This window comes from Camelus dromedarius, chromosome 4 (assembly GCF_036321535.1).
Source record: "Camelus dromedarius isolate mCamDro1 chromosome 4, mCamDro1.pat, whole genome shotgun sequence".
In the NCBI taxonomy this organism is placed as follows: domain Eukaryota; kingdom Metazoa; phylum Chordata; class Mammalia; order Artiodactyla; family Camelidae; genus Camelus; species Camelus dromedarius.
The window spans coordinates 41,962,307-41,975,177 of record NC_087439.1 but is presented as its reverse complement, the minus strand read 5'-3'; the positions used below and the strand labels follow the sequence as shown (position 1 = coordinate 41,975,177).

The 12,871-nt window shown below is 35.2% G+C and overlaps 1 protein-coding gene across 5 annotated transcripts in view; it reads left to right on the top strand.

Moving 5' to 3' along the window:
- Positions 1 to 12,871, top strand: part of TTC21B (tetratricopeptide repeat domain 21B) — a 69,631-nt gene that overhangs the window by 24,145 nt on the left and 32,615 nt on the right. For all 5 annotated transcript variants that reach the window (XM_064484875.1, XM_064484873.1, XM_031451581.2 and 2 more), the window contains 6 exons: positions 5,342 to 5,499; positions 7,027 to 7,248; positions 8,798 to 9,036; positions 10,815 to 10,887; positions 11,827 to 11,937; positions 12,624 to 12,762. In XM_064484875.1, the coding sequence (XP_064340945.1) occupies positions 5,342 to 5,499; positions 7,027 to 7,248; positions 8,798 to 9,036; positions 10,815 to 10,887; positions 11,827 to 11,937; positions 12,624 to 12,762 (942 nt within the window). The remainder of the gene's footprint in view (positions 1 to 5,341; positions 5,500 to 7,026; positions 7,249 to 8,797; positions 9,037 to 10,814; positions 10,888 to 11,826; positions 11,938 to 12,623; positions 12,763 to 12,871) is intronic.

Below are 12,871 nucleotides of genomic sequence, written 5' to 3'. Positions count from 1 at the left end.
ATTTGTGTATGTTGAACCACCTTGTGTCCCTGGGATGAACCCACCTTGTTCATTGTATATGATCTTTTTTATGTGCTGTTGGATTCTGTTTGCTAGTATTTTGGTAAGGATTTTTGCTTTATGTTCATCTGTGACATTGGTCTGTTATTCTCTTTTTTGGTAGTGTCTTTGCCTGGTTTTGGTATCAAGGGTGATGGTGCTTTATAGAATGAGTTTGGGAGTGTTCCCTCCTTTTCAATCTACTGGAAGAGTTTGAGAAGGACTGGTGTGAGTTCTTTGTATATTTGGTAAAATTCCCCAGTGAAGCCATCTGGTCCTGGACTTTTATTTGTAGGGAGGTTTTTTACTGCTAATTTGATTTCATTTCTAGTGATCTGTTTGTTCAAGTGGTCACTTTCTTCTTGATTCAGTCTTGGTGGACTGTGTGTTTCCAGAAATTTGTCTATCTCTTTTAGGTTATCCATTTTGTTTCCATAGAGTTGTTCATAATATTCTCTTGTGATATTTCATATTTCTGTGATATTGGTTGTAATTTCTTCATTTTTTCCTTTCTTATTTTGCTTATTTGTGCTCTTTTCTTTGTAAGCTTGGCCAGAGATTTGTCGATTTTATTTACTCTTTCAAAAAACCAGCTCTTGGTTTGATTGAGTTTTTTTCCTATGTTTTTTTTAATCTCTATTTTATTTATTTCCTCCCTTATCTTTATTATTTCCTTCCTTCTGCTGACTTTTGGGGGGTTTTTTGCTCTTCTTTTTCTAATTCTTTTAGCTGGCAGGTTAGATTGTTTATTTGAGGTTGTTCTTTTTTGAGGAAGGCCTGTATCGCTATAAACTTCCCTCTTAGCACTGCCTTTGCTGTGTCCCATAAATACGTGTGGTTGTGTTTTCATTGTCATTTGTCTCAAAGTAATTTTTAATTTCAACTTTGATTTTATCATTGACCCACTGGTTTTTTTAGTAGCATGTTTAATTTCCATGCTGTCATTTTTTTTCTCCTTTGTTTTTCTGTAGTTGATTTCTAGTTTCATGGCATTGTGGTCAGAAAGGATGCTTGAGGTAATTTCTATCTTCTTAAAATTGTTGAGGCTTCTTTCGTGCCCAAGTACATGATCAGTCCTAGAAAATGTTCCACGTGCACTTGAAAAGAATGTATATTCTATTTTGGGGGGGGATGTAATGTTCTGAAAATATCAACAAGACTAGTAGTTGTTCTGTTGTATCATTTAGTTTCCCTGTTGCCTTATTTTCTGTCTGGAAGATCTGTCCAGAGTGATGTTAATGGGGTGTTAAAATCTCTGACAATGATTGTATTCCCATCAATTTCCGCCTTTATCTCTGTTAGTATTTGCTTTATGTACTTAGGTGCTCCTATATTGGGTGCATATATATTAACGAGTATAATATCCTCATCTTGTATTACTCCTTTAATCATTATAAAATGTCCTCCTTTATCTTTTTTATGGCTTTTGTTTTAAAGTCTATTTTGTCTGAAATCAGTATTGCTACTCCTGCTTTCTTGTCATTTCTATTTGCATGGAATAACCTTTTCCACCTTCTCACTCACAATCTATGTGTGTCCTTCTCCCTAAAGTGGGTTTCTTGTATGCAGCATATTGAAGGTTCTTGTTTTATTATCCAGTTTGCACTCTGTGTCTTTTGATTGGAGCATTTAGTCCATTGACATTTACAGTAATTAATGATAGATGTGTGTTTGTTGCCATTTTGAACTTAGTTTTGCAGTTGATTTGGTATTTCCTCTTTGTTCCTTTCTTTTTCCTTTTGTGCTTTGATAATTTTCCTTTGTATTATCTTGGATTTTGTTTAGTTTTTGTGACTCTATTGTAAGTTTTTGGCTTGTGGTTACCATTTTTTGTATGTATATTAACCCATTACTGTAATTTTATTAAACAGATAGTAATTATAAGCTCAAATCCATCCTACCGAGAACAAAAAATTTAAAGAAAAAAAACTATTTTCTTGCTTCCCTCTCCCACTGTTAATGATTTAGATGCCTTCTTTTACAATTTCGTGTTTATTCTATTTGTAATTCATGGTAGTTATCACCTTTACAGTTACGGTCTTCTCATTTCTGTAGTATCCTGCTTCTTTTCTATTTAGAGTAGACCTTTCAATATTATTTCTAGCATGGGTTTAGTGTTGCTAAACTCTTCTAGTTTTTGCTTGTCTGTGAAGTTCTTTATCTCTCCTTCTATTCTAAAGTATAACCTTGCAGGATAAAGTATCCTAGGCTGCATCTTTTTTTTCCATTTAGGACTTGGAATATATCTTGCCACTCCCTTCTGGCCTGTAGTGTTTGTGTAGAGAAATCAGCTGAAAGCCTTATGGGGGTTGCCTTGTAACTCACTCTTTTTCTCTTGCTGCCTTTAGGATCATTTCTTTATCCTTAACCCTGGCCATCCTGATTATAATGTCTTGGTGTGGATCTGTTTGGGTTCTTCCAGTTTGGGACCCTCTGAGCTCCTGTACTTGGATATCTGATTCCTTCTTTAGGTTTGGGAAGTTTTCAGTCATGATTTCTTCAAATACCTTTTCAATCCCTTTTGCTCTTTCTTCCCCATCTGTAACCCCTATTATGTGTAGATTGGCACGCTTTGTATTATCCCATAGACCCCTTATATTGTTTTCACTGGTTTTTGTTTTTCTTTCAGCTGTTCTGATTGGGTACTTTCTGTTGTCCTGTCTTCTAAGTCACTTATTCGTTCCTCTGCATTATCTAGCCTGCTTTTTACAGCCTTTAGATCAGCTTTCATCTCAGCAAATGAGTTTTCCAATTTTAATTAGCTTCTCTTTACAGCTTCAATTTCATTTTTGACATAGTCTCTGTCTCTAAATACAGTCTCTTTTAGTTCCTTCAGTACCTTGATCACTCCTTTTTTGAAATGATCTAGTAGGCTATCAATGTCTATTTCATTGATCATTCTTTCAGGGGATTTCTCTTGTTCTTTTAATTGGGAGTGGTTCCTCTGCTTCTTCATTTTGCTCATATCTCTTTGGCACTGTGGCTTATGGAGTATCAGTTATCTACTGTGGTCCTTAAGGAGTTTATTTATCTAAAGCATATGTGGAAATAAAACTAAAAAAAAAAAAAAGTTTAAAAGAAGAGGGGAAAAAAGGTTTGAAAACAGTATAATCAATAACAGAAGAACAAACTGAAGCAAAATAAAAATTGAGTTGAGATGTATTTTAAAAACCTTAAAAGATGAAAAAAATATTTGAAAACTGAGTATAATCAACAATAGGAGAACAAAACCAAGAGAAATTAAAATGAAATTGAGGTGAATTTAAAAAATAGTAAAATATTTTAAAAGAAAAAATTTAAAGGGATTAAAACTAGAGACATATATAATTGTTTAAAAAGTAAAAATTTTAAAAAGTAACAGAAAATAGAGCAGAGGGGAAAAAAGTGGTTGTGTTCCTGTGGAGACTGTGCTCTTAATGATTTTGTTGAAGGGTGGTTGCCAGGTCTTACTTTGCTTTGGTTAGGGGTGTGGCCATTGACCTGATGGTCAGAGTCTGCCCGTGTTATTGAATGGGGCCTCCTTTTTGTTTCGTGGTTGTCACTGCTTCTGCCTTAGCCCTGTTGAGCGAACTCAGCTCTCTGCTTCCAGAGGCCCTCCGTTCACACCCCTGGTCTGTGCTGCTCCCAGTGCTGGTGGGCAGGCAAGGTCACACCCCCCTCCCAACACCTGGTCAGGTGCTGTGCTCCTGCATGGTAGGCGGGCAGGTCACACCATCTCCCAGCACCGGTCGCTTCCCTGCTCTGTGCAGTTGGCTGGCCACGTGCTGTTTTGCTTTTTCTTCTTTCCTTTTTCCTTTTCTCCTACCAGATTTCGTGGTGTATTTTGTCTTTTGAAGAAGGTAATGTTCTGTCAAAGTTCAGCAGGTGCTCTGATTGGGTGGGTCTATGGATGTCAGTCTTGGTGTATTTGTGGGAGAGGATGAGCTACGAGTGTCCTTCTACTCTGCCATCTTGGCTAATCCAGTAATAACCTCTTTTTTCAAGTTATTGCCTTAATTCTCCTCCTTCCTAAAAGAATATGGGGGTGGTAATTTGCATGCAGATTTATTAAGCTTAACCTTCCTTTTTCCTTTTTTGTGTGCACAGTCTGAGTGTTGGATTGTATCGCAATGAAAAAGAATCTGATATTTATTTTGCTTGGTGGTTAAAATTTTTTGACACTGTAGTTAATAAGTTATCATGCTACCTCAGCCAAATTTTTGTTCCTAATCCTTTGTCTCTAAGAAAAATATTTTCCATTTAAATGGATTTTTTTTTAGAAGAGGTTGAGTTTTTGGAAACTGAAGGCCCTGTCTGTAAGCCTTATTTTGTCTGCTAAGGTGTCAGGTAAGGTTACGGACAGTAACTGGACAGATAATAATTTAGGATCTTTTTCCCCAGTTCTCCTGACAAAGTTATGTAGGGGGTTGGCCTAGCTATACCTAGTGAAGGCCAGTTTATGAGATGGCTGAATGCAAGTCAGTGTGGGTTACAGCACGAGACACTCCTAGCACCTTGAGTCTATGCCGTTGTTCCTCTGAGGAGTCTCTTCCTGCCCCATCTGTCAGCCGCAGGTGGATTCCAGTATGATAGTCACTTTAATCTTAATCATTTCCTTCTAATTTAAGACTCTAGGTGTACTTAATAACCTGTGATGGAATATAGTGTGCAAAAATACTGAGTCACTATGCTGTACACCTGAAACTAATATAATATAAATCAAATATACTTCAATTAAAAAAAGGACTCTCAGGTGTACAATAGGTATATTTTCAAAACATTTGCTCTTTTGGTTAGTATTTAAAGGCATTTAAGATCTATAACTCACATTTTGTAAACCTCTGGTATATATCCTTCTGCCTTTTTTGTTATTTTATGTATAGTAAAATTTTTTGGTCAAGAATGATTACTAGACTAAACCTTGTTTGTTAATGTAGCACTGTAACATTCTAGCTATTTAAGTTTCTGTCTTTTATGTAACTTATTTTAATGAAATTGTAAATTAGAAAAAATTTTGACAAGGAAAATAAATGAAGTTACACTTCATAGGACTCTCAGTAACAGTGGTGTTGGATTCTGCTCATTTTACATTCTTTTCCTGATCTGCTCCTTATGACCAAGAGGTGGCCTGACTTTAGGTATGTACTTTCACACAGACTAAAATGAAGCAAACTAGTGCAGGTAGAGGCTAAACTATGGCCTGATAAATGGGGGACTTTATCAGAACTGTTCATAAGTTTAAATACTTTTCTCCCTCTTCTTTCAAATTCTGCCTCTCAATCTTTTGAATTTGAATTATAACAGCGCTTTATTTCCTCATTAGGTGATATTGAAGCAGCTTATAATAACCTGCAGCATTGCCTCGAACACAGTCCTTCCTATGCAGATGCTCATCTCCTGCTGGCTCAGGTTTATTTGTCTCAGGAAAAATTCAGATTGTGTTCTCAGTCTCTTGAACTTTGTCTGAGCTATAATTTTAAGGTAAGAGTTCCAGACTTAAGTGGATAAGACATAATCACCCTCCTTGAACCGTGAGCAGATGTTTACATATTTAAGTATTTTGTATTTTAGCTTGTAATATTTTGCTAATAAATGTGTTTTTAAATGGAAGATATTTTGAATCACAAGCAATAGGAGAAAAAAAGGAGGCAATTGGGATATAGTTAAAAAAAAAATCTATGGAATTGGCAACACTTGTGTTGCCTGGAATTAGTGTCTGGTCTTTCCACTTCTCTCTCAACCTCTGTTTTCTTTTCTATGAAACTTATATAATACTGTACTATTATAGTGAACATTAAATGCAATAATGAGTGTAAAGATAATTGTAAACTATAGAGCGTTATGCCAAATATTTTTATGTAAAGGATTTTACTGTGTTGCTTGTTTCTTTCTTGGACCTTGATTTTTAGTTACTTCTTTTTAGATATATCATCAAAAAATGCTTAGTCATTTTGAAAGTTAGCATGTGGCTTAGGGATTTAAGCATGCTAGACTTCTATCCAAGATATTCAGTGTGAACACCCCATATCCCCAAGCATTTCAGAAAACACTGGGTTCAGGTGCTTTCTGAGCTACCTGGAGTAGTGGAGGAGCGCCTCAACTTTCATCTTGGTTGGCAGTGTCTTTAGCCTTGTGTGAGAACCCATTTTCTGTGAACTGAAGAATTCAAGTTCCAGGCAAGGTTTTCAGGAGATAATGCCTGTTTCTTAGGACAGTAGTTCTCAAGACTGGCGGTGCATCGTGACCCCAGTGCCAGTGCCCACGCCCCACCCAAAGAATCAAAACCTCCGAGAGATGAGTGTAAGCACAAGTGTTTACACAAGGCCCATAGGTAAATGTGATGCCTGCCTGTTGCTCAGAACCACAGCCTCAGGAGGACTGTGGCCATCCTAGATGTCAGATGGCTGCCAGTCACCTCATTCTCGACCGTCTTCTTCCCCTTGATTCCTTCCTCATTTGTTTTGTCCTTCTCCAATTTTTTCTGTATATGCCTGTATATGTTGGTATATTTTTTCTGTATATGTTGTGTATATGTTGATAGCCAAAATAAAGACATTACTACATGTTTCAGAGTAGTATCAAAGGCTAAAACCAATGTGTGACCAACGTGTCCTGAAATTTTTAATCTTAAAATTAGAAAAGAAAGTGTTTTTGGAAATCTAATACTTTGGAAATCTAATGTCTGTACTGGAAGTCTCAGTTAAAGCAAATCACTTTCCTCAAATAATTTCTTAGAATCTGCTAGCTTTATAAACTTTGGGTTCAGTTTTTCTTTCATGGTAGAAGCACTTAATCAACTTGTTTGTCATCCAGGGGGACACACGGTAGTGGCAGGTTACTTTAATTTAATACAGGAAAAGATCAGAAAGTAAGAAGACAGACATAGACCTCATGTGTACAATCACAGGGTAGATGGTCTTCAAAGATCCTGTTAGTTTAATGTTTGATGGATTGTTAATTATGTGTTGATGTTGTCCAAGGAAGTATTTCTGGATATTATTTTTTCAGGTGAGAGATTATCCTCTATATCATTTGATAAAAGCTCAGTCACAAAAGAAAATGGGGGAAATAGCAGAAGCAATTAAAACTCTGCATATGGCAATGAATTTACCAGGAATGAGAATTGGAGCTTCCTCAAAATCAAAGTACAGAAACACTGAAGTTGATGCAAGCCATCGTCTGTCAATCTTTCTTGAGTTGGTAGAGGTTCACCGCTTAAATGGAGAACAGGTGGGTCAAGTTTTAATTCAATGGCTTCAGTCTGAACTTCATTATTCAAGTATATATATTTGTAGGAAATGAAAAAGCTAAAATTATTCCCTTGACCAAGTGGTAAAGTTTAGAAAATTTATTTCTCAACACTTGGCACCAGATCATGTACTTTCTGTAGCTCTGGAAGTTAGGCATAAGTTTGTACTTTATGTATCAGTGTACTTATGTTGGCTACCATGAAATGTAATAGTAAATGTATGTGTAATATAAGTAATAATCAATGTGATACAATGTACTATGATAGGTATTAATGTAATGTATATAATAATGTATAATTACTTTGGCTACCATGAAAGGTAGTAATAACGTAATATAGTTAGAATTCTGTGAATTCCTAAAAGGATTCACACACACACACACACACACACACACACACACACACACAGCTAGAATAAAATGAAAGTGGTAGCCTGAAATCCTTATAGTTGAGAAAATGAAAGAACCAACCACTGAAATAATGCAGCTTTGGTAAACACATAGGACAATACTTAAAAAAATACAGATAGATCATTAAAATCAAATGCTTGAGAATAATACAGATAGATACATAGAAAGATAGAAAACAAGCATGTAATTCTGAGAAGAATTGTACAAAATGAGGACCTTAACATTTATATCTGTTTTGTAGGTTGCAGCAGTTGTTAATCAGTATTTTCGTATTTCATATTTTAGTGGGAGTTAAGAAGGCAATGTCTAGATACTTGCCAAATATCAAAGAATTTTTTTCATTAATAAATTAACATAAAATACATTTAATAAGAACCAATTCCACCAGATATAGTTGATTCTCAGATGCACTATTTATTTTCACGCTTTAATGTTTCTTAAATCAGAATGTCTCAAATGTGTAAAGTTGAGATGAATTAAAATAAATGACATTTCAGATTCATTGAGGTACAGATTTGGAAATGAGGAAATATATTCACCTTAAGTATAACAAAAATGATACCCTGGCATAGGGAATAAAATAATTTGCTATATAATGAAGAGCCATTGGTTACAGTGAATGACTGTGGACTGGATCCCACCAGAGATGCAGTAATGAATGTGGCTAAGAATTTAGGCTTTGGAGTCAGGCTGCCTGAGTTTGAATTCTGATTCTGTTGTTCGTTAACTTCTTAACTCTCTGAATCTCATTTTCCTTACTGCAAGGTGGTAGGTAACAATAGTAATGACCTTAGAGGATTTTTGTGAGAATTAAATGGGTTAATACAATGCTGGACACAAAGTAAATGTTTTTAAATTATAGTAGCAGCGATTCTTGTGTAGCAACTGCTGCTGACCTAGTTACGAGAACACTTTCCAGCTAACAAATATTTATAATGTCATCTGAATTTGGACTCGAGTTTAATTTTAAATTTTTGTACTTTTCATTCAAAAATCCATCAATATTTCATGAATATCATAACTGTGCTAGCATTTTTTGCTCATTCTTTAATAGTAGAAATTGCTGGTTTCTAGTGTAATTTGTTGAATTTTGAATGTTATTTTAATTTCATCTTTACAGCATGAGGCAGCCAAAGTTTTACAAGATGCTATCCATGAGTTTTCTGGGACATCTGAAGAGTTGCGTGTTACCATTGCTAATGTAGACCTAGCTTTGGCCCAAGGAGATGTAGAGCGGGCTTTAAGCATGCTTCGGAATGTGACAGCTGAACAGCCTTATTTCGTAGAAGCCAAAGAAAAAATGGCAGCTATATATCTGAAGCACAGAAAAGAGAAAATGTTATATATCACTTGTTACAGGTAAGTGGTCATTTCAACCCATTATATTTTGACACATTTATCTCCTAAAATTAACCCCCAAATTTATTTCTTTCCTTTAACTGCTTTTTAGACACTTTATAGATTCTTTCCTTAATGTGTTTTTGCTTCCTTCTACTGCCACCAACCACAATCACTCTAACCAAGTTACTCACTCTCCCTAAAACATAAATCAGAATAATCATGATTATTTCAACGTGTGGCTTACTCTGGGTTCTCAGCTCTCCTCCCTCATCAGATGTTATTTTTGGACCCTGAATCTTCCTGTTTGGGAAGGGAAAGAACAACAGTTACATATATTCTAACAGCTTAAAAGCATTATGTAACGTTAACAGTTCATGGGCTGTAGTCATATTTAACACTCAATACTATAGTTATAGCAAAAGAAAATTATGGCTTAGTATACGCCACACTAAGGTATGGGTTACAGAAGTGGCAGCAATTTAAAAAGTTGTGTCATATACTACTATATATAAAATAAACAACAAAGGCCTACTGTATAGCACGGGGCACTATATTGATGATGTAATAGCATATAACGGAAAAGAATCTGAAAAGAAAATATGTATGTATATGTATAATTGAACTGCTTTGCTATACACCTGAAAGTAACATTGTAAATCAACTACACTTCAATAGAAAAAAAATTTTTTTAAAGTTGTGTCATACACTGATACCTTTAGGTTACTGGAATACACAACACACACATACACAAGTGCATATATGTGCGCACACATACACACAGACATGCACGTATACACACACACAGGTTGCTCTCATTCCTCTCCCCAAACAAAAAAAGATACAGGCACATACTCCATGTGAGAGAAAATTAATTTTTATCTTGAGAACTTAGTAAAATGTTGATGAATAAGTCATATTGCTTCATCTATATTTTGTAAATATCAAAACTCAGAAAGCTGCTCAGATTCTTTGTAGGTGCTGAGTGACTCGAAATTGAGCAGCACCCCCTGTACAGGTGGATGGAGTGGAGTTCCCAGATTATATTTTCTGTGATGTTTCCAAAAGATCAGTGCTATCATCTCTAATGATAGGAAAATACTTTAAAATAGAGTTGATGTGTTTGGGTACACTATAGTATAGTAGTTAAAAGCAAAGGGTTTTGTTTCAGGTAGATCTGACACATTAGCTATAGTAAACTCTTAGCGTCATTTATAAAATCATAATACTCTTTTCTCATGGAGGTTTTGGACGAATTAAATGAGATACTGTAAATTAAAGACTTAGCATCACATTATTATTTGAACTCACACTTTGGTATTTTGACCTTTAGAATCTGCATTTTGCAGGTAAGAAATAAGCAGCAAATACCAAAGAAGATTTTATATTTTTTAAGGTAACTCGCAGTATATGATTTATGCCATGAATATAAGAGTTCAGGATGCATAGGAGGACAATAAGTGTTTATCATGTTTTGGAGCTTCATTCCCGTATCGTTTCAGAATTAAAGAGAGCAAAACATATTTCTGGATAATGAGAGTTTACATGTTTACTATCTACCTGTACAGATTTACCTGTGTTTCAGAAAATGGAAAGATTTAATGAAAAAAATTGTTGACCTAGCATAAACAATCTGAGTATGAGTGGGTTTTTTGTTTTTTACATTACACTGTTGGTTGGGTATGAAGAAGGTACTCTGAAGGCTATTAGTAAATTGAAATAAATAAGCTTATTTTTATTTAACTGATTTAGAAGAAATTTGTATTCAATATACTAAGTAGAGCTGGTCTGATTTCCAGAGAAATTGCTGAAAGGATGCCCAGCCCTCGTTCTTTTCTTCTCCTTGGTGATGCATACATGAATATTCAAGAGGTAAGGTCTCTGATGCTACTGAACGTAAATTTTAAAACAAAATACCCAAAAAACTTTTCTTTGTAATTAGTATAACATCCTATTGAAAGGAATTTAGGGGTTTTTTTCCAGTATTATTGGGATATAATTGACATGCAGCACTGTATAAGTTTGAGGTATGTAGCATAATGATTTGACTTACATCATGAAGTGATTTTCATAGTAAGTTTGGTGGATAGCCATCATCTCACATAGATACAAAATTAAAGCAATAGAAAAAAATATTTTTGCTTGTGATGAGAACTCAGGATTTACTCTTTCAAAAGCTTTCACGTGTAACGTACAGCAGTATTATATTTTTTGGAATGTTGTATATTACATCTCTAATACTTAATTGTAGCTGGAATTTTGTGCTTCTTAACCACCTTCATCCAATTCCCCCTCCCATTTTCATAATGTTTACCTAATGCTCAAAGATCCAGTCATCACAGTACAAAGGAGACAGCCATTATAATGAAGTTATTTTTTCAAGTTGAGATCCAGTTGTTCAGCACTACTGTTTGAAATAGAGGTGATACGAAAGATAAGGTCAGAGTCACCTTTAAACAGAAGGATGAAGAGAGCTACTGGTTGAAATGGTGATTTCTTCACAGGGAAGCAGTCCTCTGACTCTGATTCTAGCTGTAATAATGACGGCCGGATGAAGAGTCAAGAAGCCGTCTCTGGCATGACTTATTTAGGAAGACATGGGCATAAGTAATGTGGGTGGGATTATACAGGTAGTTAGACCTGCACTAGCGACTATCTCCTCTCTGAAATTGTTAAGGTTTCTGGACTTCATATGTACTTTATGAGTCTTGTTAAGTATTTCAGATGTAGAGCTTAATTACAGAAATGTTGCCATCTCATGGGATCCAGCTAAGCTGTTACTTTATTATCTCTTGTATCTGCCAACATTAGCCTGAAGAAGCCATAGTGGCATACGAGCAAGCATTAAATCAGAACCCAAAGGATGGAACATTGGCAAGCAAAATTGGGAAAGCTCTTGTCAAGACGCACAACTATTCAAAGGTAAATAAATACTATGAGAGATTTCAGCAAGCATCCTTTGTATCTTAATGGTTGTAAACTCCAAATGTGTCTTTATAAACTGGAATTTGTGTTAAAGACTTTCTCGGTGTCTCAGATTACTCTGCTGCATTTTGTAAAGACTGGACCCTAAGAAGTTTACTTTGGTGTCTTACACCAAAATTTTGCCACCAAATAAATTACGATAAACTTACTATTGTTGCATGTCTTTCATCATATGACAGCATAATAGACGTCCTTTCTGTTGAAGCAGTTGTGGTATGCCATGTGCTTTGAGGGTTGGTTGGTTTGCTTTCTAGTAAAGATAATGGATTTTCCTTTAGTTGTTATATTAAAGCCCTACCCCTGGTAACTGTTAAATGTATACACAACAGCTAGCAAAGTATTTGCATTCAATGAAGTTCACTAACTTCTGCAATAAAACTGGTAAAAAAAAAAAAAAAAATTTTTTTTTGAACAAATACTTTAGCTACTTATCTTAAGAAATGCTAGCTGCCTTGTGTGATGTTTGAGTCTAAGAAGAACGGCATACTTAACCGATAGTAGAAATACATGGTAAGCTGCTTTTAGGTTATTTCCAGTTGCTCTAGGTCACAATGTGTGCAATATCTGTGCTTGAACGCCATTCTCATTGCCTTTCTTTCCTAACTGAAATGGATTTTGTGTAGGCAATCACTTACTATGAAGCCGCTCTGAAAAGTGGACAACAAAATTATCTTTGCTATGACCTGGCTGAACTCTTATTAAAATTGAAGTGGTATGACAAAGCAGAAAAAGTTCTCCAGCATGCTCTAGCTCATGAACCTGGTATGAAAACCTTTCTGATTTGAAAAAATATACCTGATATCTCTGATCTTTTTATTTTTATAGTAGTATGTATTTGTATCCTCAGTATATTATGTGTGAGGTTGGTTAT